Source organism: Planococcus citri, chromosome 4 (genome assembly GCF_950023065.1).
Source record: "Planococcus citri chromosome 4, ihPlaCitr1.1, whole genome shotgun sequence".
Classification (NCBI taxonomy): domain Eukaryota; kingdom Metazoa; phylum Arthropoda; class Insecta; order Hemiptera; family Pseudococcidae; genus Planococcus; species Planococcus citri.
Genome location: NC_088680.1, coordinates 42,679,487 through 42,706,262, shown reverse-complemented (window position 1 = coordinate 42,706,262; position 26,776 = coordinate 42,679,487). Strand labels below are relative to the sequence as shown.

At 36.2% G+C, this 26,776-nt stretch overlaps 1 protein-coding gene across 16 annotated transcripts in view; it reads right to left on the bottom strand.

Annotated features, from left to right (window-relative positions):
• The window catches only part of Imp (IGF-II mRNA-binding protein), an 83,168-nt gene that overhangs the window by 15,244 nt on the left and 41,148 nt on the right, over window positions 1–26,776 (bottom strand). For 3 of the 16 annotated variants that reach the window (XM_065364133.1, XM_065364134.1, XM_065364132.1), the window contains one exon: window positions 17,258–17,544. The exons of 3 other annotated variants lie outside the window; for them this stretch is intronic. In XM_065364133.1, the coding sequence (XP_065220205.1) occupies window positions 17,258–17,364 (107 nt within the window). In that variant the 5' untranslated portion in view covers window positions 17,365–17,544. Of the gene's footprint in view, window positions 1–177; window positions 427–17,257; window positions 17,545–26,776 lie in introns of those variants that run through there. 10 more of the 16 variants (XM_065364130.1, XM_065364124.1, XM_065364128.1 and 7 more) reach the window with 6 other exon arrangements.

Sequence of the window (26,776 nt, the reverse complement as noted above, 5' to 3'; positions counted from 1 at the left end):
CGACCGCAGCATTATTTATAACGAAAACACCACAACAACAACAGACCGAACAGTCGCCGAAATCGAACACCGAATTATCTACCTATCTATCTACCAAAAAAACCAGAAAAAACACCCAAAAAAACACACAATTCACGTGTACCACGTCATAACATCGGAAGCAGTCAGCTACCATACCTTAGAAAACTCGCTTTTAAATCCGCCGCAATGACCACAAAACACACACGAAACACAAAGTCGTGTATTCCATTTAAAAGGAAATAAATAAATAACTTACTAATTCGATAGGGTAAGAAAAAAATCGCATACAAACACACACGATCGACCACCGAAACTTTCGAGTACTTTTGACCCGTTCGCATACACAAGACTACCGATCGGATACCGAACGCCGAAAAATCTACTATCCGGTATTCCTTTTTTTTTTTTTTTTTTTAGCTTCTTATCAAAACGAAAAACGAAAAAAAAACATGGCGTCGAGCAGCAAAAAATTATTACTCTACGAACGAGTCGTCGAAAACACGAACGAGACACACATTTCTAAGAAACACACAGCAACCATGCCGGCCGGCCGGCTAAATGAATGTGCGCATGCGTCAACTTCGGCATACCGTACGCACACGCGCTCAAACCGATACACACATACGTACGAATTACGAGAGTATTACATAGCTGCGCTACTAACACATACAAACGATTCATTACTACACAGAGCCACTGCCACCGTTGACAACGAACCGCGGCTACGACAGCCGGCGCGGCGCGGAGGTCGCGACTATAGTACGAGAACATCAATTGAGTCTACTGTGTCAAGTACGCGAACGATGGTTTCGTGAGGAGGTGCGTGTTTCTAGCATTCATTCATTACTTCCTAAATGCAAACGTTTAATTGAATGCAACCATTGAATGATTACGTATTTGTTTTTACTATTTTTGGCCAGATCTTTACGATGTTACACCAAGCTTCTTGTACCAGGGTGTCCACTCATTTCTGGAAATAATTTTCCCTGACTTTTCTAGGGTTTTCAAACCAATTTTTCCATTTTTTCGGACCTTTTTTTTCAAAATAACACGCCATATTTTCAAAATTATCCCTCCTTTGCACTGAAAAAAATCACGTTTTTCAATGCGTTCGGTTTTAAGCCCAAACCAAACGAAATTACCCGAGCGACGCAAGGGAAATTTTTTCCAAAATCACGGGTTGAAAACTGAAATAAGTAAATTGACTTTTGGTTTTCGGTTTCAGTTCAGTTTTCACCTTTTGATAATTGGTTTTTGGTTTTTGGGTTACAGTTTTTTGGTACTTTTATTTGGTTTTTGGTTTCAGTTTTCAGGTTTTTTTTTTCTGCCAATCATCGCATTATGCCACCTAATTCTAGGTAGTATTAGTATTATTAATTATTGTATTCATTTCTACTAGTCAATTAATGCATAGTCGAAACATTACACATATTTTGATGATTTAAATTTAAATTTTTTTATAATTGGTTTTGATCAAATATTTTTTATTTTTGGTTTTGAGTTTTGCACAAAACACAAAACAGATTTATATTTGGTTTTTCCTTCATTTTTGGTTTTTGGTTTTTCAACAGTTTCAACCCCTATCCAAAATATAAATACAATAAACTACTAGAATTGTTAAAAAAACTATAGATGAACACTTTTAAAAATTCCCTGACTTTTGAGGGAAAATTTCTCGTTCAGAAGTGTGGACAATCTGTTCAGCATACATAATTCAAGATGTTCAAGGTCGACAGGAGAGGCCGGGAGAGGGGATTGGAGTCCATATGAACAGTTTTTTTTCAATAGTGAATTTTCTTCTTTTGCAGTTCTGCAGTTTCTCTTGGTAGTCGTACCTTGAAAATGTCCTATAGATTGGGGTAAAAATTGAAAATATTATTTCGGTAAGATACCTCATATACTCGTAGCAGTCATTAAGGTGAGAAAAAATATGCATTCCCTCGATTAGCCCGCCAGGCTGCCTACAGTTGACAACCTCTGAGTTCTAAGCGGAATCTGCAGTCTCAAAAATATGTATTAGTTCCAAACAAATAAGCGTGACTGACAAATATTCGTTTTCAGTGACTTTTTCAGTCGTTTTGGGTCAAATAATGTGGAAAAAATGAAAAAGTGCATTAAGTATCTTTCAATTTTTTTTTCAAATACCAAACAATCTGACAAGAATAATGGTACTTCGCAGATGAACAATACCAAAATGTTTACAGAACTTCAAACAATGATATTTCATCTCCTCCTCCCCTCCCCTCCCTCCGGAAAACTCTCGCCAAAAATTAATGTGGAAAAAATGAAAAAGTGCATTAAGTATCTTTCAATTTTTTTTTCAAATACCAAACAATCTGACAAGAATAATGGTACTTCGCAGATGAACAATACCAAAATGTTTACAGAACTTCAAATAATGATATTTCATCTCCTCCTCCCCTCCCCTCCCTCCGGAAAACTCTCGCCAAAAATTGTAATGATAAGTCTGAAATTTTGTAAGCATGACATGCTCAAAATCTTGAAGAAAAATTCATGAATGCAACAAAGCAAATAAATAGCTCAGACCCAGTATCTACCTAGCTATCTAACTATGTACCTAAAGAAACAAGACAATCAAATACTTCAATAAATGCACGATGGGAATAAAGCATCTAAAAAGGTTTCATTCATATCCGTTTTTGGGAGCACTGCGTCCTACTCTACAGAAGGTAAGAGCCGTGGAGAGTGAAAATGGCCCCAGAGCAAATGGATTACATATTTCGCAAAATTTTTGAGATTTTTACCGCAAAAAAACATTATTTAAATTAAAAGCAATTTTTGACAAAAACGAGACTTTTGATCCCTCTGAGAGAAGGCGACATTTTTTGTTTTACTTCGGTTTGAAAAAATGAGACTTTCCGGTACTTTTGGCAGAAGGCGAAACTTTTTGCTATTTTTTTTTTTTTTTAGAAATCAAGACTTTGAAAATTTTAGAAAAAGACAACGCTTTTTTAATAATTGTTGGTTTAAAAAAAACGAAACTGTTCAGCAATTTTTATCAAAAAAGTGAGACTCGTTGGAAGTCTTATAAAAAGGGGAAAATTCATGGCAATTTTTTGTTTAAAAAAAGTGAGAATTTGTTGCATCTTTTGTGGAAAAAAAGAGACTTTATCACTGTTTTTTTTTTCTGCAAAAAGCAACACTTTAACAATATCATTAAAGAGTGGAGCGTTCTAGCAACTTCTGTGAGAAAAAAGAAGATTTATGGCCAATTCAAACAAGACTTTTCGGCAACATTGATAAAAAAAGAAAATTTTTGCCATTTATGTTTGAAACCAAGACTTAAATACTTAATTTTAGCAAAGGGCAGGCATTTTTAGCATTTTTTTAAAAAAGTGAGGTTTATAGGAAATTTTTGGTAAAAAAAACACATTTTTTGGCGACGAGGAGGTCTAAAAATTTTAGTACAAAGCAAATCTTTTTGGCAATTAAGTATTGGTAAAAAAAAATTAAATTTCTTGGCAATTTTTTATAAAAAAAGGAGTGACCTTCTGAAATTTTTCGTGAAAAGATGACAATTTTCAGCAATATTTTTGGCATAAAACAACTTTTCGTCCAGTTTGACAAAAAGCTTAACTTTCTGGTGTTGTTGGCACAAGGTGAGACTTCGACAATTCTAGCCAATGGCAATGTAACTAGTTGGAAAAAATGAAAAAGTGTATGGTATCTTAAGTACTTCACTCGTTGATCTTATTCGTCGTTTTTATCTTCCAGAAGTGAGACCAAAATTTGGACAAATTGAATTTTTGAAACTGTTTTAAAGTAATTTTGGTAATCAAAATTTGAGAGTAGATGAAGAGGATGAGCTGTTGAGGGATGAAGTTTTCAGGCATCAAAAAAACATAATACGTATAGCTTCAACTACCTTCTGTCAAATTTCATGAAATATTACTTTTTTTCTCAAAACCATATTTCAAGAACGCAGAACTCATTTCTCCTCATAAATATACCTACCCATAAAAATGAAAAAAATTGAACAAGACAGAAAACCCTCGACTTTCAATCACACCAACTGTCCAATTCTTTCAAGTTCCACATCCACAACAACGTCCAACCCACGTGAAGTGAACCATACCCCAAAAAACCATCGAGCGCACCTCACCATCAATTCGAGTCACGCATACTTAACCCACTAGTGTACCGCCTCGCACACGTAGTACGCGAACGTCATTCAACTCGATCAGTGTTGCCAGGTACGTGCATTCCAAAGGTGTAGCAGACCCTACCGCGCCTTTTTATACATTTTAAATGTAAGTAGGTATTTCCATTATTTTATTCGGCAATTCGTCGCCCTCCGTCCACGCGTTCGTATTTTACACACATATTATTTTTCCATCATTTTCCCCAACGCCCGGACGCCGACGACGACTCGTTTCCCTCTAGAATCCGGCCAAGCTGCATTTATCATTTCTTCTCCTTTCTTTTCCATAGTTTCTACGTAGGTATTCCCTTTTTCTCTAATAAAATTTTCCTTCTCTCTGAGCACCTACATCAATCACTCGACGCAAAATAATGGCGAGTTACCTTATTGAAATTTTTCTCAGATGTAACCACGCCTTTTCTTGAGCTAATATTGTAGTATTTTTACACATACTCGAATTATCTACACGGTTCATTTAATAAAGGGTATTTGTGATTAGGTATCTTACATGTGTTGTAATGTACCTACATTTCACACATGTACACAAGTAAACAAAAAATACTAATGCATTACTATATACTCGTAATATGCTATGCTGTGAGCAACATACAGGGCATAAGGCTAACGTTCGTCCATGCTGACGCATCGTACTCGTAGATCCACCAGTACGCATATGACTAATTGAGGAAGTTCATTAAAATCGTGTATCTCCCTTCGTCTCCCTTTCACATCTTCACCATCATCATCGTTATGCGAAAGCATGCCATGCCGGTAATATTATATAGTGTACTCGTATAGAGAGTATTTGGTGTGACTAATGATCTTCGTGTTTCTCCTCCATGTACAATGTACGTATTAGTAGCGTACATTTGCTTAAAATAAATTCCACCGAATTTTCACGAAGGAGAAGAGTAAGAGGAGAGGACAGAACAGGGACTATGACTCGAACTATTATCAATGGTAGTGGTTTCTTTTGATGATCGCATGGCACGTCGTAGGAAAAAAAACTCAATTGTTTACCGATCGATAAAACGGCAAAGGAATAAACAAAGGTAAACAAGGTACGATAAAATCGAACACTTTTTTCCTCATAGTATATTTTTGACCATTCTTTCACACAATGTCTCGCATGCGTGCCCTCAGGCTGTCTGGCCTGCGCAAAGGTATACAAACAACTGAAACAACAACAACTGCTACTCAGACTACAGTTGATGGTTACCTATACCTACCAATAAAAAACTACATATTATACCCAGCCTCGAGAATTTGAAAATTACAATTTCAGAGGATTCGTTCTCATGCAGCAATGAATTTTACCCACATCATTTGCAGGCACAGGTGAGCAGCCTATCACTAAAGCTTTCATTATTCTGCATGGACTCTTTGTGGATAAATTACAAGAATCAAATGTACACTCGAAGTGCACCTTTTTTAAAACCATAATCAGTGGAAAATATGCAAGTTTTTGATTCTTCTGACATCGTATACCTGCTAGAAATAGAAAACTACTCATAATATACCATTCTATGACGTCATATCGATACAAAAGCGCCATAAACGACAACGAGGACGAGAAGTCCTCGAGTACATAAAATTAATTAGTGGAAAAATAGTTTCATCGCGTAAGTACATGCAATACATACAACCAGAACATAACGATAGTAAAACAATCGACTCGATTTATTTACATTTTGACTGTATATCGTCGTGTTCACTTTCACTACTCGTCTCCTGAACGTGGACGATGACTCAATGACGAATGAGGTGCGGTGTGGCGCCGTCATACTCGTATTATCAAGTACAAATTACTTTTTACGTGTACCATATGCATTACGTACACACAAGAACAGGTAGGTACATTATCGTATATGCTAATGAGAATAATGAAAATATCATTAATCGTGGAAAAAAACCACGAGTGTTGAGACTGATAACAGTGATAATTTATATCTCCTCAAAACTCAAGTTTTCCTCACTCACTCAATAACCCCCCCCCCCCCCAAATGAAGATGAAGTATTAGAAAAAAGGTTTTCAGAGATAGAGACTTCCATTTGTCACTAGTTCATCACTTCTCAAGCTTGCCTACATTTTTGGAAATTTTTGCATTCATTTTCAAATTTTCAGGGAGTAAGTAACAATGAAATTTACATTCAGTAAATTCCCATTGACCAAAATTTGGCGCAATAAAAGAACAACATTTTTTTAAAGTGGAGGAGAGGGATCGACATTTTACACTCACGTTGGATAAAGAGACATACTTCTACCCGGACGAACCGATAGCGTAAAATTTTTAGCAAATTTCTGTTATTTTCCAAAATTTCTTAAATGGGAAGTTCAGAAGATTTAGCAAACTGAGAACTTTGTAATGAAATTTTTTCAAAATTGTTCAAGGGACAGGTATAAATCAGAAAATTGTAAATCTGATGTTGAAAAAAAAGACGTTTTTATGGAAAGTAGGATGAAGCAGCACATCAAAACGCACAAGCAAAAATGCGGGAAAAAAGCTGAACTTGCAGGAATGGCAAGACTGTTGATCACCCTAATTGAGAATTCAGTCGACTGCAGGAGGATTTCAAGTCGTTTTGGAGCCTTCAGTGACTTTTTAAAAATTCCTGGAGACTCCAGCAGATTTTTGAAACTTTAAATTTTCACAAAATTTCAAGTTTTAAACTTATTTTTGTGCGTTGATTTTATATCTGCTTATTTGAAAATTTTAAAAATTCACGCTTCCGTCTCCGTTTGACGTATAGAAAGATGAAATTCAGTTGACTTGACACCCTATTTTTGGCATTACTCCAAAATGTATTTCAGGCAGTAAAGTTTCGAAAATCTACCGAAAGCTTCAGTACTTTCTGAAAAGTCGCTGGAAACTGCAAAACGACTTAAAATCCATCTGCAGTCGACTTCATAGCGTATTGAAATTAATTTGCAGAATAAAATTCAATCTTCCTACGGCATTTGATAAAATTTCGCGGAAATTCAAGTTTTAAAAATCTGCTGGAGACTCCAGGAATTTTCAAAAAGTCGCTGGAGGCTCCAAAATGACTTGAACCCACCAGAAGTGAAAAAAAACTGAAGTCGTCTTCAGAGGGTGTTAGAATTCATCTCCATTTGATGAAATTTTGTGAAAATTTAAAGTTTCAAAAATCTGCTGGAGGCTCCAGGAATTTTTAAAAAGTCGCTGGAGGCTCCAAAACGACTTTAAATCCACCTGCGGTCGACTTCGTAGCGTATTGAAATTAGTTTGCAGAATCAATTTTGGCTTTCCAACTTTATTTGATGAAATTTTGTGGGAATTCGAGTTTCAAAAATCTGCTGGAGGCTCCAGAACTACTCAAAACGGTTTGAAACAGTTTCCAATCGATTTGGCAGGTCAAAAATATGGTATATCCCAAATTTCAGCTTTGTAGGTCAATTTGGTAAAATTTTGATTTTTTTCTCTCATTTTTGGCCCAAATTTGATTTTCAAAAATTCACCAAAATTCGAAAAAGGCACTTTAGCACTTGAAATTTTGACAGGTGATGAATTTTTTCCGGGGGGAGGGGGTGCAATAGATCCTTATGCGGGCCCCCGGCTAATCACGTCACAAAAACTTCTCAATTCACGATTTTCCCAAATCAAGCCTGTCAAACTACATATGTTGACGCAAAGGGAAAGTAGAACTTTGAAAATTACAGTACAAAATTCAAACCTTCATCAGCTATCGTTCCAATCCAAAATGCTACACATTTGCGATTAACTACGCTGCCTTACATCCTGCTCCACAACGTGATACCATGTACTTGATAAAACAACAGATAAGCTCATGATTAACGATCTTGTTACAAAACAGCATCTTTTACACTCGAAACAAATCGCAGAGCCGGCAAAATACCTACTTGATAATAACACGGCACTACAATCGAATCTTTCATGACCTATTCACCCACCAAGTCAGTAGGAAAAAAACAAGTAAGGTAAGTGCACCTAATAACGCTCTGCTCAATTTAATGACAATTTTAGGCACTTGAAATGAAACTGCAAAAAAATGTAATCAATAAGTTGGGAATTAAGAAAAAGTCTATAGTTGATTTTTTGTTGGTAAAAATCTCAAGTTGGCAACATTGCTTAACCATGCAATTATGAACTTGAAAACTGCATAGAACATACTTAGTTTCTTGACTGTCTGCAAAAACCTTACCGTTATTATCAGAAGTTCTTATTTTCTAATGCAATTTCCAAGAAGTGGGCCTTATTAGGTGCACTTAACTTACTTTTTCTCTATTACATTCTGTCATTTTTGGATCCCCCCCCCACACCTGCCTGATCCATGTACATTGTACACATCATGTAGGTACTGATAATCTGAACCGTGTATGGTATGAACGAATATATGAAATTCTTAGCACGACACAACGTCGAACTCGACCCATCACTATCAAAACCGGAACCGACTAATCGTAAGCGATAACACTCATCATAGCCACTCGAAACGCCAAAGTTCTTCAAAAATGAAAAAAAAATGGATAAACCAACACCGTTTATGGTTGAAAGACCGAAAGAGAGCGAGAAAGAGGAAGAGAAGAATCCACAATCTACAATCCACACACCGTATACAGAGCGTGTGCCAAGAGGAGGAGGAGGAGGAGGAGGAGGAGGAGGAGGAGAAGGAGGAGAATCTCTTACGAAGTCTTTACTCTAATAACATCAACAACAACAACGTGTTTCCAGACACCGCATCCTCCTCCCATCTTTATCGTCGTATCGGTCAAGAAGTATTAAAAATATGCGATGAAAAGGACAAGGAAACATTGACCTCTATGCAGAAAAATACCGCCGCGTCGCGTCGCTTCGTCTCGCCTCGCCTCTTCCTCTTCCTCTTCACAACCATAACCAAACACAGAGAAGCTACATACTTTACATGTATACCTAGTATTTATTTCGCAGATATGCCAGATACGCAGATATCTATTAGACCTTCACACCATGGGCTGCATACTCGAGAGCCTGTTGAAAGATGCGCCGTGTCGTTTACCTCTACTTGCCTCCGATTGTTTCATTTCTCTGTTGAATAACACACGTTGGATGAACCTCAGTTGAAGGGGCAAATGAGCGCTGCGAAAAATGAGCGAGTACAGGTAGTCCAAAAGATGAAATTCAATTTAATCATCCAAAAAATGGCTGAAAGCTCAAAAAATGTTTTAAAAAAAGTATTTCATTTGTCAACAATCACAATATTCTCGCGATAATTCGCAGCTTCCTCCAAATAATCATCTCAAAATTCATCAAATTTTCCTTACCCTACTACTCATTTCCACAATCAAAAACTTATTCGAAACTGTTTTGTTTTCACTGCCCATTTGCTCCTACAGACAGCATGCTCGTTTCACGTTTTCATTTCCACTTCGTACCCCATTATTTATAACCAAATCTCGCAGCTGCCCATCCATTCATCAGACACAATGTGCTACGTCTACGAGCATCATTCACCGATGTCTCCTCGCGTGCCATCGCATCTGGCTTCAGATCAAATTAACATCTTATCTCCTCTCTTCACCCGCCTAAATCCGAGGATAGAAAAAACCACGGACTTTTTTGGCTTCGCACACACTCCAACTCTCCTTTGCCATTAATGTCACTGTCCATCACTTTAATAAAAATTTCATCAATTTCACAACCTACTGCTACTGTTATTATTATTGGTGAAAAAAATGACACATAAATACACACACCGAGTACATATCGTTACCCTAGATACGTATTTAAACAACTGCCTGCCTCTCTGGTCTCCGCCACCGCCGCACACGGCACACATCCCGGAAATTTTTTTTTCCAATTCAAATGAGATGATGACGAAGCATAATCGAATAATGGTAGGAAAAAAATACACACATAATCGACCTGAAATAGCGTCGTTGGGTCGCGTCGTTTGACGCAGTTCGAAGCAACAATTTGTTATACGTCGTCGTTTGATTACCGTCCGATGGTAATGTTCTGTTTCCCACCCTCTTCGTGCCCAACATAGCGTGATAAAAAACGCACACATGTAATTTAACGCATAAACAAGCAAACATTAATATATTTCGCAGATAACAAGATAGAACGTACACATGTAGAGTTAGTCGTCATGTGTATGACTGCAGTTGTGACTATGGAAGTTTCACACATGTAATTTCGCACGTTCACTCATAAGTCGACGATTATGACAGCAATAACTCTACGCAAGGTAAATGCTTTTCATCGAACAAGATAAAAAACGCGTTTCCAGACCTACCACATTTCTGCCCTTTCACCTAATCAGCCAAAAATAATTCATGTAATGCCTCAAGATCCAATGTGCGCGTTCGTTCGCCCAAATAGACCCTCAAGTTGGATAAACGCGGCGCTCAGCAATTTGATTGGGTTCATTGACCTTTTCAGATTAGGTTTAGAAGAAAACAGACCGACGAATAACTTTGTTCCCGATAATTTACGTATATTAAAATGAAGATTTAGATTCTCAGAATCCTTCGAAATACGCAATGACTTGAAATAACTTTTAAATTAACTAACACCAAACCCGTATTCATTCGACAATAACAATTCCAAAACATCCGATTTTTCATAAATTTTGTGATTTATTGATATTTTAGCAAAGTCATAAATTCAAAGTTGAAAATTATAAATTGATTCGAAACCACAGCAACATAAACCCAATTCTTCTTTTCATTAAAAATGCGTATTATCAGAAAATCAGGAGCATAATAACAGCAAGTTCTTCTAATCATCTCATGAAATTTTTCAAGAATCATTACAGAAAATGAGGGAAAGAGAAAGTATTTCATTTTGGTTTAATTTTGAAATAATGTTAGCTTACGAGAATATTTCAGTTTGATTGCAGTTTTGGGAAGACCAACTTCCAATCTAAGACCACAAGAAAAAGCTTGAAAAAACGATTTCGTCGAACTAAATTTTCAAACAATAATTTTCCATACTTTTGAATATTTCAGCAAAAAATTATAAGGTGAAATACTGATTACATTTGTACATTTCACAAAAAAGTTTGAAAGTCCAAGCTCAGCATCGAAAAGAGAAAGAATAAAGAGAGCAATTTGACTCAAATTCCGATTTCTCAGAAGATGCAAAAAATATAAAGCACAGATCAATAAAAATAGGTACGTAAATATATGATCAATTACACAGAGGTTAAGCTCTCAAAATTCATTTCAAAAAATTTAATTTTTACATTTTGTTAAAAATAAAATGGGAGTTTTAATCAAATTAATCATATTCGATGGAAGAAAACTGATCGAGTTGGTGAAGCTAGAGATTTGATACTCATAGATTTCAAAAGGCATGAAAACCGATTTCAACCATTCAAAGAGCTTCAGAAAACGCCGCCGTATATCCATGAAAATAGCATTTTTGGAAGCGAAAATATTAAAAAAAAAATATAGAAAAAGTCGAAAAGTACGAATGGCCAGCAGCAACTTAAGGTAGTTGGATGATTTTGCTTCCTGAATTCGTACTTCTCAAGATTTTGCGGAATTTTTTGAAGAATTTGGAACCAAAAATTAATGTTTTCAAAATTACAGCTGTTCAATCACGTTCTTGAAAAAGCCTCCCGCCCCCCTCAGCTAGGCTATTTTACCAAACTTGTATCAAAATTAGACCCCTCAAAGTTGTTGAAATTTGAATTTGACCAAAAACTACATAGGACCGGATTAGTGACTGATCATGTAATTTTTTTCGTCTTTTTATGCAATTTTTGGGCAATTTTCAAAAATTCAACACCCTCTGAGATTTTTTGGTGTTCAGTAAAAAATGAATTTGTTGACGGTTTCTCGATTAAAAATTGAGTAAAACCTGATAAAAACCAAATCAGCTCAAAAATTGAGTAAAAACATCATAATTTCTCAAAAATTGGAAATTTTTTTTTAAATATTAGAATAAGTAAAACAAACATTCATCAAGATCACACGAAAGTCGGTGCAAACGATGTAAAAGTTTTTAAAAAAAGAATTAGAAAAAATCCAAATTCTCATTCAAAACATTTTGATTTTCAAAATTATTTTTTCCGTTTCATGAATTTCCAAGACATAGGTATTCGAATTCTTGGAAGCTGGAAGTTGATTTTTGAGAACAGATAATTTTGAATCAACTTTAAACAACCTTCTCCCTGCGAAGACCATTTGATGGTCATTTAAAAGCCATTCAAAAAAACACAATTTTATGATCAAGACAGTGGTCAATAGTCAACTACGCCTTATTGTACCAAGTAAAATACCTGGAAATGCTTCACCACACCCTCTTTCTCGTTCAGAAGGATTACTTCGTATGCATCAACAACAGAACTCACAATACGAGCAGTACAGGTACAGGTAGTAACTTTATAACTCTACTACATACTAAGGTACCTGAGATTCTACTCTACACACATTTCATTTCGTTTTTAATACAAATCTACTCCATTAATCAGCGTTTGTGGCAGTGGCGGCAAAAGCAAACATGGCGACCACGAGTGCGGGGTTTCTATGAATCAGACTTCACGTATTACACGATATACGAGTACAAATCGTGTCCTCGTCTCCTAGTGCGAATTCAACCTTCACATATCACGCCACAGTTTTTTTTTTCTCCAGCACAGTATCCAGTTTGGCACATGGTACATCCCCCTTGTATATTGTCTTCTATGTCTATGGTATCTAACTACCTACAACTCGTGTGTATCGTCTACCGCAAGAAGGTATATTTGGATTCGCAACTACTTGGCCGGCATGATCAAGGCCTTCGGATACCTTTTTTTTTTTTTTTTGTTATATGTACTTACGTAATGTATGTACCTTGATACTATAGCGAATATGTGATAGATCAGTTGGAAAAAAATCACACCCTGAGGAAACTCATCTTGAATTCTAAGGCGTCTTGTTCCCAATTATACCTGTAGAGGTAATAAACCTGGGACTTGTGTCTTCTAATATTTACATTTTGGATGCAGACTACCTTTCTACTGCCCTTTTTCAAAGGTCGTCTCGAGCATACTGTCCTTCATAAGACGACGGATAAAATTTAAACACAACACAATATCACTGAAATAAAAATCTGTTTTCACAAACCAATCTGACCCATTTTAAATCCAGAAAAATATTCACACCTCCCTTCTTTCAAAAATGGTCCATTTTTTAAAAAAAAAATTCCAACAACATCCCAAATTTTAAAAAATGATCATCTTGCAGATCGAAACTCGATTCACTAATTTCACCATCATTCTCAGGTATATTTTAAGAAAATTAAATACAACTTGGCAACATGCAAACAAGGAAATTCCAACATCCATTATTTCAAACCACAATAAAACACAATTCTTCTAAAGTGCCTAAGCGGCTGAAAAAATATAATTCGAGTAAATGGAAACCATGCCCACGAACAATTGCGAGGGAGCCTGTTCTCTTTTTCTTTGCTTTTGTTCAAAAGTGACCAAGCATGTCGGTCAAAAACATCCCTTTTCTTCTTTATACTCTTTCTAATACTTCATTCTCGTCCTAATTCCACGTATATAACCATAATGACGTTTGTTATTGCTTTTTGGATAAATGTTTAGCTGCTTGTTATCGCACGCCCTTTGGTCTACTCTATACGTTCGAAAGACACACAGTCGCGTATTTTTCCCCTTTGTGTCTTTTCTTTTATCATTTAATTCGCGATACTAGTTCATTTCGACTGCAGAAGGAAAAAGTCGATAAGAATGTACCTACATCTCGTCATAAAACCATAATACTTACTCGAACAGAAAAAAAAAGTTTTCATCTGTGCTCGAATTAAATGGATAAAAATGATGAATTGGTGACCTTCAATCATCTGTTGTAATACTTAAATGTTTCATTTTTGAAAATGAATTTCCTGAACATCGCACCTTTCATCAAAAGATGTCCAATAAAATCACAAAAGCAACCCCCTACCCTTGTATTTTATTTCTGGTTAGAAACCAAACTACATAATTCAATGAAACCATGTTACTTCTGAGAAAAACTTCAGAGAATGTTACCGAAAGGCTACACAGATTAAAAGTTTTTCAGATTTAGAGCACATGTTCCTTGGCAGCAGCAATAATAATTGTCTGAAGAATTTCCGGATCGCAGTCAATTACTTTGCGAAACATCCAATAATTACATGAGAAAATAATCGCGGAACACATGACATAAATACGAGCAAATTTCACGTGCCATTGGTTTCCTTGAAGTTTAAATGACTCATCAAAACAATCTGCATTCAACGTCCAATGATCTGATGAAAGAGGTGGTAAAGAAAAGAAACAAAAAATCAAATAAAAAGGTCAAATCGGTTCTTTACTCAATCTTTGGACACCCCCCCCCCATGTGACCCTTAGGAGGGTCCAATTACAAATAACTTAATATTCGTGTTCAGTGAGTTCGGTTCATACGACTACGATACCCATATTGTCAATCTTCTTTCGCCCCTGCAAAATGGCGAGAGGGAGTGTCTATGGCCCCAAAATTGGGGTTTCAAGAAGTTGGTAGGTTTCCATTGTTTTTGAAGACTCGCATGAAAAATTACAGAATGATATCACTGGCAGTATCGCTTTTTTTTTTTGGTGTTGCCATGACACAAAAAACACATTTTAGAGTTTTCTGAGTTTTTGAAGATGGCCCACCATGGAGGAAGAATTTTTTAAAAATACCTGTCATAGTACACATGTAAATATATTTTTGAAAGAAAGAAATTTTTGGTACCAGAATTAAGTTTGCAGATACGGTGGTTCTAAATTTTCTTTTGTCAGCATCTCCCCCCCCCTCGTGGTCTAAAAAATTTTGAAAAAAATCACGTTGCTACAGTAAGCTCTCCTCCATATATTTTGGGTGAATTCAAAATTTTATATTCAAAATTCACTAAAACATGATTTTTTCCAAAAAATAAATGTTTTTTCACCATTGTGAGAAAAGGAAGGGGGAATTTTTTGGCTACAACATTTTTTCAAAAGGTACTAAACAATGTTTCATCAAAATTTCAAAAATCCGAGGATAGAGGCATTTCACTGATTTTATCCGGGAATACTTCTTTCTCATAAACTGCAAATTAAAGGTCTAGACTATATGATTCACATCTGGGTCACGATATTCGAACATTTCAGCCAGTTTTTTTTGTAAAAAATTACAGCTAATTCAAATTTTTGCATTCTAGGTCATCCTCACCTCATCGAATTAGGCAGGTTTCACCCTTCCAACCTTATTTGACTTTTTTTCAGCATTATGTATTTGTACAGAGCAGATTGGGGAATGTTTTGGAAATGAATTTATTCATAGAATGCTGCGCTGCGCAGACAATCTCAGATATTCCTTTGTTTTCTCACAAATTTCAAATCGTGCAAGTTGTGCACGAGTTTTTTTCAGTTCAACTTCACCGCACTGAACTGATTATCAAGCACGTTACCAAAATTCATTTTTTGTTAAATTTTATGGAGAGGGTGTTTATTTTGGGTCTCTCTGGCTTCTTTCCACGCGGCCAGTTGAACTTTTTCATAAAACTTTCTTGCCCAATACCCAAGCTTTCGATTTTCAAAAGTTGTGACATGATAAAAATGAACTTTTGCGTAAAAATGTGCCTTTTTTTAGGTACAAAAATTGTTCTGGCAGCCGAACGTGTATACTGAAATGACTTTGTGGGGAGTGTTTTAAAAACGAAATTCTTCAAGGAATTCAGTGCTGCCAAGAGATCAGCGCTAAAATGCACTGTTGTTTTACAACGCGCGTTTGAAGTTGTACAGTCTTTTTTGAATTACCCTGTACTTCGTTTCAATGAATTTTATACAAAGCCCCCTCCTCCTATTGATCTGGAAGATCCAAATTTGGGACCTAGAATGGACAGGTTTCATAGACAAGGCCCTCGGGGATTTTGACCTTCCTGATCCTATTTGACCTCTCTTCAATATTGAAAACAAATCAATTTTCTAATCATTTTTCGCATAATATATCTCTTGCTTTCACTCTCAAGTAGCTGGATTGCTATGACTTTCCAAAAAATTGGATACAGCTTGCTAAAGTCTGGCTCATCATCGCACAAACTTTTATTCTCGATTCATTCACTTCATATTTTCAAAAACCACCAACGAAATACGTATGTACGTCAAAATCACAACTACCACACCACCTCTAATCACCACACATATCCCCATCCCTACTTCAATACGATACATTACTCACCTCTCCCTCCCCTTCGTTTCGCCTCTCAGCAAACAATCACATCCATTTTTAATCACGATTCATTAAAATAAATGTGCAATCCCCTCGCCATCACCAATCCTGCTGCATTACGATCATAACTCGTGTACCTACAACCCACCAAACACCATTCATTCAGCAAAACAACTCCTCTTATTCATAAAAAAAAAAAAAATGGTCTCACGTATCATCGTTTCCCTTCTTAACGCTTATTACAATCGCTATTGCTATCAATTAACACTCGACTCTGAATACAGGGAAGGAGGAGCCCATCGTTCAGCGTCCACATCCGCGCAATCTCCATTTTCCATTTTTAATTAGAATTACGCCAGATGCATCGCCAAGTGCCAAGTCGAGTCGCCAAACCATTCTGAACCAGTTTGGAAACCTGCGCAAGCGAAAAATTTTCACCACTAACTGCCAACGTAAGCTATATAAAAACCAGCTCTCTTTCTCTCCGAGTCCGTGGACGCCGAACGGACGGTGGCCAAGGAGAGAAAAAATTCATCTATACGACGGTTCATTAACTCTTTCGCTGATAACAATGAGGTAATTTTCACATTACGCCGGTTGTTCGGCTCGACTCGACTCAACTCGAGTTCAAAATCAATCGTCTCGTAGGATTCGTAGGTGTTCGCTGAGGGCAAAAAAGTGTGGCGGCGTGTTTTTTCAAAAAAAACACGCCGTCAGCACGCCGAGCCGCGCAATGCCGCTGCTATTGGCCATCGCTGGATGGCGGCGGCGACCCTGCCACGCATTATTGAGCGGCGCTCAGGCGCATGCGTCGTATACACTGCATAAGTACGTAGACTTACTACGTCTGCGTATACGACACAATGAGAGAGAGTGAGAAACACAGAGTAAGAAGTTGAACTCACCTGCCGGCGTTGTTGTATGCATATCCGTTGTATTCCGCGGTTGAATGATCACCACCTGCGTGATTCTGACGACCTTCTCTATAATCTACATCATTCGGTGGCGTCATTGTACCGGCTAGTATCTATCGTGTGCAAAATTATTTCTATATCGTCGTGTAGTACACGCGGTAATTTGTCGCGTCCTATAGTTAAGCTATGTGTGCGTTTTTTTTCGGTATTTTTTTCCTAATAACTCGGCTGATGGCGGCTCTCGCGTTGTTTACACGAGAATTGGTTTGAGGCCGTCTCTGCAAAACAACAGCTGCCATTAGTATACGCTACTATACATTAAAGCTTCTACGGTCATGTCGTCTGATGCTACACAATCGCTAACTCAGCGTTCGGCTCGCTGCGTCTCAAAGTCCCCTTTTGAAAACCCAATACCCATTCTAATCTGTAACTCGCCGCTCATCATCGTGCTCACAGCTCAGCAATTAGATAGGTAGCCTTCCTTACTCTCTCGACGACGACAACGACGACGTCGAAACGCAGAACGTTGACACGACGCATTACGATGTCGATGTCGTGTACGAGTATCTCCCTCTATAACTTTACCCAATGAACACAACACCAAGGTAAATGAACTTCGTGTACTTAGCTTTATCGCTGCTGCGTCGTTCGTATTCCCCCTTCCCTGTCCCTTTAGCAATGCTCGTGGTCGTCATTATAAGTACGAGACTGGCCAGAGTGGCGAAATTCGCTTTAAAAAATGGGTTCATTTCTCATCTCTGGAACGCGAATACACCCCACACCCTTCCTATCAACCATAAATTTCTAATCCGACACATTACTATGCTGCGCGGTTTTTCTCAAGTTTTCTTATATGTAGTATTACATCGTTTTGTCGTCGTCGTGTATTGATCACAATTTCGAAGCACTTTATAAGGAGTAGAATTGGGGAAAAAATGTCGCATCTTGACTGGCTTTCCAAGTGTTCGAAGGTTCAAACGGATAAGAGTATAAAAATAAATAATATCGGATCTTATCCGAAGTCTTGTGAGTGTCTAGTTTTTCAGAGAAACGATCAACTCGACTCTATAATAACCAAAGGGTTAAATTTCTTCATACGTCGTCAAAGGCAAATGTCATCAATTAATCACGGAAATTCCACAGATTGCACGAATAGCAGTATGTAGAGGAGGAGGGGGGTGTGGAGGTTCTAATCTAGACAGTTTGGATTGACAAAATCGTTTCATTTCAAGAATAATTTAAATTAGAACATCGAAAAAAGTGCTCCAATCGAATGTAAGGTACCACACTCTCGTGGCAAAACGGAAGGGGATCTGGGTGGGGGAGGAGGTCCAACTACTCAGAAAATGTTGAAAATTTGTATTTTAAAAAAATACAAAAATTTGCCCGATTTGACAATTTTTGGCAAAAAATTGAAATAGATAAATCATCTGAAACCAGTACAAAGATGAAGAGTTGGAATACAGAGTGAGTTGAAAGGGAGGGTGAGGGGCCGTTTAAAACAAACCAAAATGAAAAAATTCAGTATTTCACACATTATCAAACAGTTTGTTATCTAGTTGATTTTATCAGCTCAAAAAAATTACTGTGGGTATAATGGAGGCAAATAAGAAAAAATAAAAACATTTTTGGCCACCCAAGCTTTTATGATGAAAAATTGTCAAGGGTGGTCCCCTGAATAATCCCTGAGAATTACCACCCCACAGACCCCTTGCTAATTTTTTTATGGGGGGGTTGAACCCCCCCATAAAAAATTAGCAAGGGGTCTGTGGGGTGGTAATTCTCAGGGATTATTCAGGGGACCACCCTTGACAATTTTTCATCATAAAAGCTTGGGTGGCCAAAAATGTTTTTATTTTTGAAATATGATGCTAATTTTCCTCCATTAGTATCCCAAAAATGTTAAAAAATTTAGAGGTATTGAATTCTCTTCCTCAGCTCAATCCGATTATTTCTTGCTCCAAATCAGAGTACACAGGGACAGGCACATATTTAGATGAATTTCGAACCAAAGATTCTTGAATTGAGTGAATTTTAGTAATTTTCGAATATTTTTGGGGCACACCTCCTCCCATACAGTCACTTCCTTCCTTTCAAATAGAGCTACATGAAGACAGAGTTATCCCCCCTACTGCTCGAGTTATACAAATTTTCAAGTTAGCATAAAAAATGCAATTTTTCAGCAAAAGTAACTGATTTAGCAATATTGGGAGCAACAAAATTGTGAAAAAACTTGCATATGAATATAAGAGCTTTGATGAGGGGGAGTATTTTGTCCATTTTTTATTAATGCCACATCTGATATTCAGTCATTTATGGAATTACGAAAAATTCAAAAACAAGAGTTCAAACTGAAAGTGAACATTTTTTTTAAATAATAAAAAAAATTGAAATCCAAACCAGACTCATCAAGATGGGAGCTGTCAGAAGCGAACTTCTTTGCCCCCCACCCTCAAAAAAACAGTAGAATCTGTTCGTTGAATTTTTACAGAATTATTATATGTAGCATGAAATTACCTGATTTTGAAGTCAAAGTTACAAAATTCTTAAATATTTCCCAGACTTCTACACGGTTTTAGAGACCTGCCACCCTGTTTATGTTTAATGGGATTAATTTTACGATGTTGGGACGCGATATTTCGACAAATCTAATTTGGGCCCCACTCTTCAAATTCGTAAATTCTGATCGAAATATGTATTTCTTCTCCAATAATGTACTTTTAGGGAAAATATCTATGTACTTAGTTTTTACGTGTGGACGAAATGAACAAATTCGTGCAAAAATTATTGGTGAAATGCAAGGAAAATGACTCTCTAAAAGCGTACATTTTCAAAGGAGAGAAATTTTCAGTCAAATTCAACAGGTTCAGATGTCAAAAACCATGAAAAAATTTTTTTTGGCATTTTTGAAGGCGATTTATAAATTAATGGAATACATACAAAAATTGAGCCATATTATGGTACAAGTACATCTTTTTCGTAACACGTACCTGAATCTTTTAATCCATTTTTACATTCCCATAACTAAGGAAGATTATGGAAAAGAACGATCTTTAAAATCTTAAAACGCATATTTCAACGCAAAGAAGTGCTTCAGTTTCTTAATTAATTTTGTTTTTTAAATACGATAAATGACCTTTGAGGAGTCCGACATCCCTCCACATTTCAAAAAGTTTGGTTAAAAATTACGAAAAATCAATTTTCAAACTCCTAGAGAGAGGATAATTTAGACGATCAAAAATTCTCCCACGGAGTTTTTAGATCATAAGAACCAAATTCTACCAAGATATTCCAAGATCTGAGCCAAGGGTCAATTTACTCCATCCCCCAAAACCCAGCGATGATCTTTGACCTCTTATTCCACATTTTCTTTGCTTGTCAACTCATCATTCCAGAGGCCAATCGGGTGTATCAAGAGCATCGATGCCACATTAACTGATAATTTCATACATAGTTGAACTACATCTGTCAAATTCAGTCTCATATTTATTTTTAAGTTTGACAACCGACGCCCCTAGGATGAAAATTAAGCGAGTGGTTTTGAATTTTTTTTTCAGAAAAAGTCTAAAATTTTCACTGCATTTTAGCAAATATATCCTCAACATTGATACGACCACGTACGAAAATTCAGTTCGACCGAACCTTTTCAAAGAAAATACATCTCGATTTTCCACGTCAACAAACACGAATTATTTCAGGCCTTTTTATCTTTCCAATTCTTATGTACATATTTTATCACCCTCGCTCATTCGTTCCCTACGACTTACACCACGATATATAAAACGGGGTATTTTTGCATTGATACGAATTATTTCTTCGAACACACAACGATATAATTATTTATTCGATCATTAATTCGTTCGTTGAATGAGAAAACGAGACGATACTCCGGCAAAAAGTTGAAATACGAAAGCAAATCATCCGCAGGACCGAGTATAGAGCTTTTGCCACATAGAATAGAAATAGACCACTTGAACTTCTATTCAGAATAGGTTATACACCTTTAATCGAAGATACGAGTATAATACATACAGAATCAATAATCTATTTCACTCTTATTCCCCTTCACTTAGCATCTTCGTAATGGCATTTGCACTCGGGGGTATCTCGCAGATATCCATCCTGCTTTTTATTCTCTTTCGACTTTACAAACAGCGAGTCATTGAATTGAAGTTATTCCACTCAACTAGGTACTTCGTTCGTCGCGTACTATGTAAATGTACGTACCTACGTATGTACATACAATTCTACATAAGCCAAAAGCATTAAAAAAAAGTCTTTCTACACGCGCGAATATGCTACTGTGAGCTCCACCTCACCCTTCTATTTCTATCATACTACAGTCTCAATGAAGTACCCCTCCTAATGATTCTTTTTTTCATCTTTTTCATTATGTGTGAGTGTCTTAAAGTATCAGAATTCCATTCTTTTTACTATGTACTACACTACACGCATTCTAACGCACCCGTACCTTACCTATTCTGCGTTTTTTTTCACTCTGCTTCACCATCATCTAATCTTCACATAGCTCTCTTTCTTTCATCAGTCAGTGGCGTCTTTCTGTGCGATATTCTGCCTCGTGTATCGCACAGAAAAACATGCACACCACATATTCAACAGCTGAATGTGAATTCCTTCGCATTAGCCCACTTTTTTCACGCGCACGCCCAGTCAAGGATGAATAGGTAGGAAAAAATTCTTCGTTTCTATATATATATGGAACTTGCTTACTATCCGAGACCCGGTACATCGTACTGACGATCCGAGGCCCGCGTCTTTGACACTTGGAAAAATTTTAAAGAGTGCCTGGTAAATTCGTTCGCGCATGCGCCTTGCTAGCGGCTATCAAGCCTGGTCTAGAGCCGTTGGTGCGATCTCCAAGGAGTGATTTATACAGGAATGACGCGAGTATGAAGTTTCTGTGTGGGGTGAAGTAAGGTAAGCTGTATATACTGTAGGTATGATACCTACTTTGTGAGTCCCAGACAAAAATTTGTCTATAGCATCCCTGAAGTGTGTACATTATGAAAATATAGTTTTTAATAGGAAAACGTTCCGAGACCCGCTAACGGGCCTCGGAACGTCGCGTCGGGTCTCGGATAGTCGATGTCACTTCCAGAAACGGGCCTGTATAAGCTGTAGCAAGCCTGTATATGTACACACATTATCACTCATTGTTCCCAATGGTCACTCGATTCTACTCTTTTCAATTTTTTCGCCAAGTAGATAGAAAAAACTGCACACATAATAATTTGCTAGAGAAGTCAGGGGTTCACTTCGTTTCTACTCAGGGTGTCTAATAAAATTTCTCCGAAGAAATGCAGTACTTTTACAGTACCTTTTGCATTACCTTATATATTTTTTTATCCAGCTTACACCGACCCCCCCCCCCAGAAAAAAATTATATTTTTGAACCAGTTGGAATTTGTAGATAAAATTATATGTATTTGTTGGCATCTGATATTTTGAGGTACAAAATGAACATTTTCTTTTAATTTTCACCAATTAATTCATTTTGAGGTTTTTTAAAAAATTTAAATCAATGATTTTGAGAAAAAATACAGTACTTTTCAGACAAATTGCAGTACTTTACAGTACTTGCAGTACCTGCAGTACCTGTTAGACACCCTGCTACTGCAGTTATACTCAAAATGCAACGTTTTTGACTCTGGATTTCATTTTATTCTAATAAATAATCATCAATAATCAAATGTTGTCATTGGTATGAAAAATGGAAGCTGAAACTAAATGCTGATAAAACTGAAGCTAAAATATTCACACTCAAGAAAATTCAAACACAGCAAACCCTATCTGTACAGAATACAACTCTTAATTGGAAACTGGAAAGAAGATGTTATAAGATATTTAGGAGTCCTTTTGAACGCAAAATTGAACTTCACCAAGCATATCAATACAAAGTTGACTTCGGCCTACAACAGACTTCGTCTTCTATATCCACTCATCAACTGATCAACTGTAAATCAAGTTCAGCATTCACAGTGGAAGAATACTGTACTTAACACTATTGCATTCAATAATTATTTATTCTCGCGTCGTTTGGATTGGTACCTCAAATACAAACATCAAAAAATAAGAAACATTCCAAAACAAAGTTCTACGTATCATCACTAACGGTTATAATTACAAATTTTTTTTTCGTTTTTTTCACCTTCTGGTTTTTGTAGAGCAGTTAGAGTGTTTTGCTTTTGTTTAAAATTTTATTCATTTTCACAAATTTTAACAGTTCTGACTTTTGAGCAAAGATTTGATCAATTTTACTTGAATTTTGTAACTTTGAAGTAATCATTGGCGATTTTCACGCCAATTTTGATGTCTTTTTTGTACATTTTGTGCAGGTTTGCAAAATGGGTAGATTAATTTGCAACGATTATCAATGATCTGTTTTTTTTTTATGTTTCGAGATATTTCAACAGATTTTGGTTGTTTCAATTTCATTTCAACAATATTTTGAGCAATTTTTCAAAGTTTCTCTCAATTTTGTCAATTACTTTACTTGGCAAGAAAAAAGATTTTTTCACATTTTTATCTAAAAAGTGAGATGATTTTGCAGCTTGATGGCAATAAATCAAGACTTTTGTGGAAATTTTGACATTAAGAGTGAGAGTGTTTAGTGATTACCGGCAGAAAAGCGAGATTTCAACAATTTATGAATTTAAGCATAACACAGAGCTAATTTGAAAATTTTTTAAACTTTTTTTGGGGAAAAAATTGAAACCTTGTGTAAAAGAGCAACATTTTTGACTTGATTTTCAGCAAAAAAGTGAAACTTTTTAGAAAAGAAATTTTTTACAGAAAAGTGAGACTTTTTGGTGATTTTTCATATAATAGCCTTGAAAATTCCAAGTTTTAAAAATTTGACTCCATAAAAAAACCGTAACCATAACCCAAATTAACCGAAAAAATCAACATGGAAAAAAAATGTAACCTTTAACCGTAACCAAAATTTTTTTTCATTAAGGTTAGCATCCCTGACACAAATAGCGCAAGATGTACTTAATTTCACTCAATTTTTAAAAGTTGGTATATTTTTAAGAACACATAAATAATTGTGTGAAATAGCATAAATCGCTGAAATGTGGAATAAAAGTCATTTTATTCCATTAGGTCCTAAACAATGAACCCTAATCGATATTTTGACCAAAAATTATTTCAGCTTATGGGATTTCTCGTTTGAAATTTTACAACTCATCAACTCATTGTCAGCTTGATCTGAAATTTGTTTCACTGAAAGAGCATGCCATTCAAACCAAAGAATCAAGTTTTGAACTGCTGAAGTTGATTTTTTTGATTTCTGCGAATTTTTAAAAATTGAGAATACACTCGTAGTCCATGAGCACCATTATTTTCTGCATAGAGTGAATCTTGATTTTCAAAAAACATGATATGTCGATCACGCCCTAAGAACTGAATGTAAAGCTCTCAATTTTTGCTTGAATAAATACTAACCCTTTCGCGCCGGCTCAGGCTGGGACAGCATATGTCCCAGCAACTTTGAACAAATCTGCTGGGAACTTCTGGGACACATTTTTCCCGCGTACTGGGTCCCATCAGTAGAGTAAAGTGTCAGGAATCGATTGAGACCACTCCCAATTTTTTCGCTCGTGTTATAGCAACACTGTGAATTATTTTTTCCGCAAAAACGTGTTTTTTAGTAAAAATGTGAAATCTGAGCAACCAGTTGGTAGTAATTAAAAATTTATTGCAAACACAGGGAGTGATTGTGCCCGGCAACGAATTTATATTTGAAAATAGATAAAATAAGCTACATTTTGGTATAAAAAAAATTTATTTTGATTTATTTTTGAGGGAGCAAATTCAAAAACAAAAACATAAATAAGTTTTATTCAATAATTTTTTGATATTTTTGAGCTGTTTTGGGTGTTATTTTTTCAAGAAATCGAAAAAAGGATGATTTCAGTCTGTCAGGAATGTTTTTCTGCATATTATGTCCAAATTTCATCGAATTTGATGCATTACTCACAGAGAAATTCTCTGTCAAAGGAAATTAATGTCTCAATTTTGGTAAAATTTCATAAAAATGTCAATTTTTTGAAATTTTAAGATTTTATTAGCAAAAGTGTTTTTTTGAAATTTTTTCTCATTTGCATCCAAAACACAAATTTTTCACATGACTTTTTGCATACTGGGATGATATTATTGGTATTGTCCCACTTGTCCCAGCAATTTTTGCAAATTTTAAGCACTGCTGGGACATATGCTGTCCCGGGACAAATTTTCAAAGTCCACTGCTGGGACATATGTGTTCCCACCTCAATATCTTGAGTGTGAGTTGAGGAAAAAATCTGTAACAAACTTATGTTGCTTAGAGATGCCCAAGGAACGATTTAATGTAAAAAAATTGGCGGTGGGATGCAAAACCAATATTCGGCGCGAAAAGGCTAATCATGACAACTCGATAAGAAAAAATTAACGAAGACACTTTTAATATGTTTCAACAAGCCTTTGATCAATTTTCAAAGCATGCATCCAAACATTTTTTTCGAACCACAGAGCAAAATTTTAATCTCCAATACTTACCCTATCAAAAAAATGATGACCGGAAGCAAACAACAAGAGTTGTCAGAGAAGGTAGAATTAGCAGCTAGTTTTTTCCCAACCAAAAATAAATATGAAAATACCAAATTCAAGCTAAGACAATTTCTACACCCCAGTACAAAATTTTTTTCAAATTCAATTTTCGAGCAAAAAAATTCAAGATTTATCGTAAGTAATTTTCACATCTTCATTTCCCTCCAATCGCACCTTAATTCATCTCTGCCAACATTCCTTCAAACTCCCAAAACCCCTGCAACCTTAAAGAGAGCCATAACTCTTTCAATACAATATTATTATAAACCACCATCAGCAGCATCACGTCGTCGTATGGAATTAATTAAGGCGATATTTCTCCGGCAGCGCGAACCCTCGTGTTAAAATACATACACCCGACCAGGTGCTAAATTAGACTCAACACGATGCAGAATCGAGCCGAAGCAGCAATCCTGCCCGTAATAATCCTTTTAGCTCGTCATTATTTTAAAAATGAAACCGAAAAAAGAGAAGAAAGTAGACGCTTCTAAAAATAAACCCATAATTTACGGTAGAACGCTGCTTAATCCGAACGAACCAATGCCATCAACCCTCTGGTGAGTTCTCCCAGTCAGATCAACACCCTGTTACGTGATTCTTTTTTCTTTCAAGACTCTACTCGTATGTAGTAAGTGTAGGTAGAATTGGAAAACAAAAAAATGTACAATATACGAAAACAAAAAAGAAAACTTCTAGTCTGAAATTCGATTGACATCGACGATCGGAGAAAATCCTGTCATATGAAGGGCTATATCAATGAAAAAAGGACACATCTGGGACACGAGACAGGAATTTCTTCACGTTCGACGAGTTCCATAAAATTCTCGTACACGCGTGTATAGGCAATTACACGTGTTTTTAGGTAAAAAGTAACGTGAAAAAACACCATCCATAGAAAGA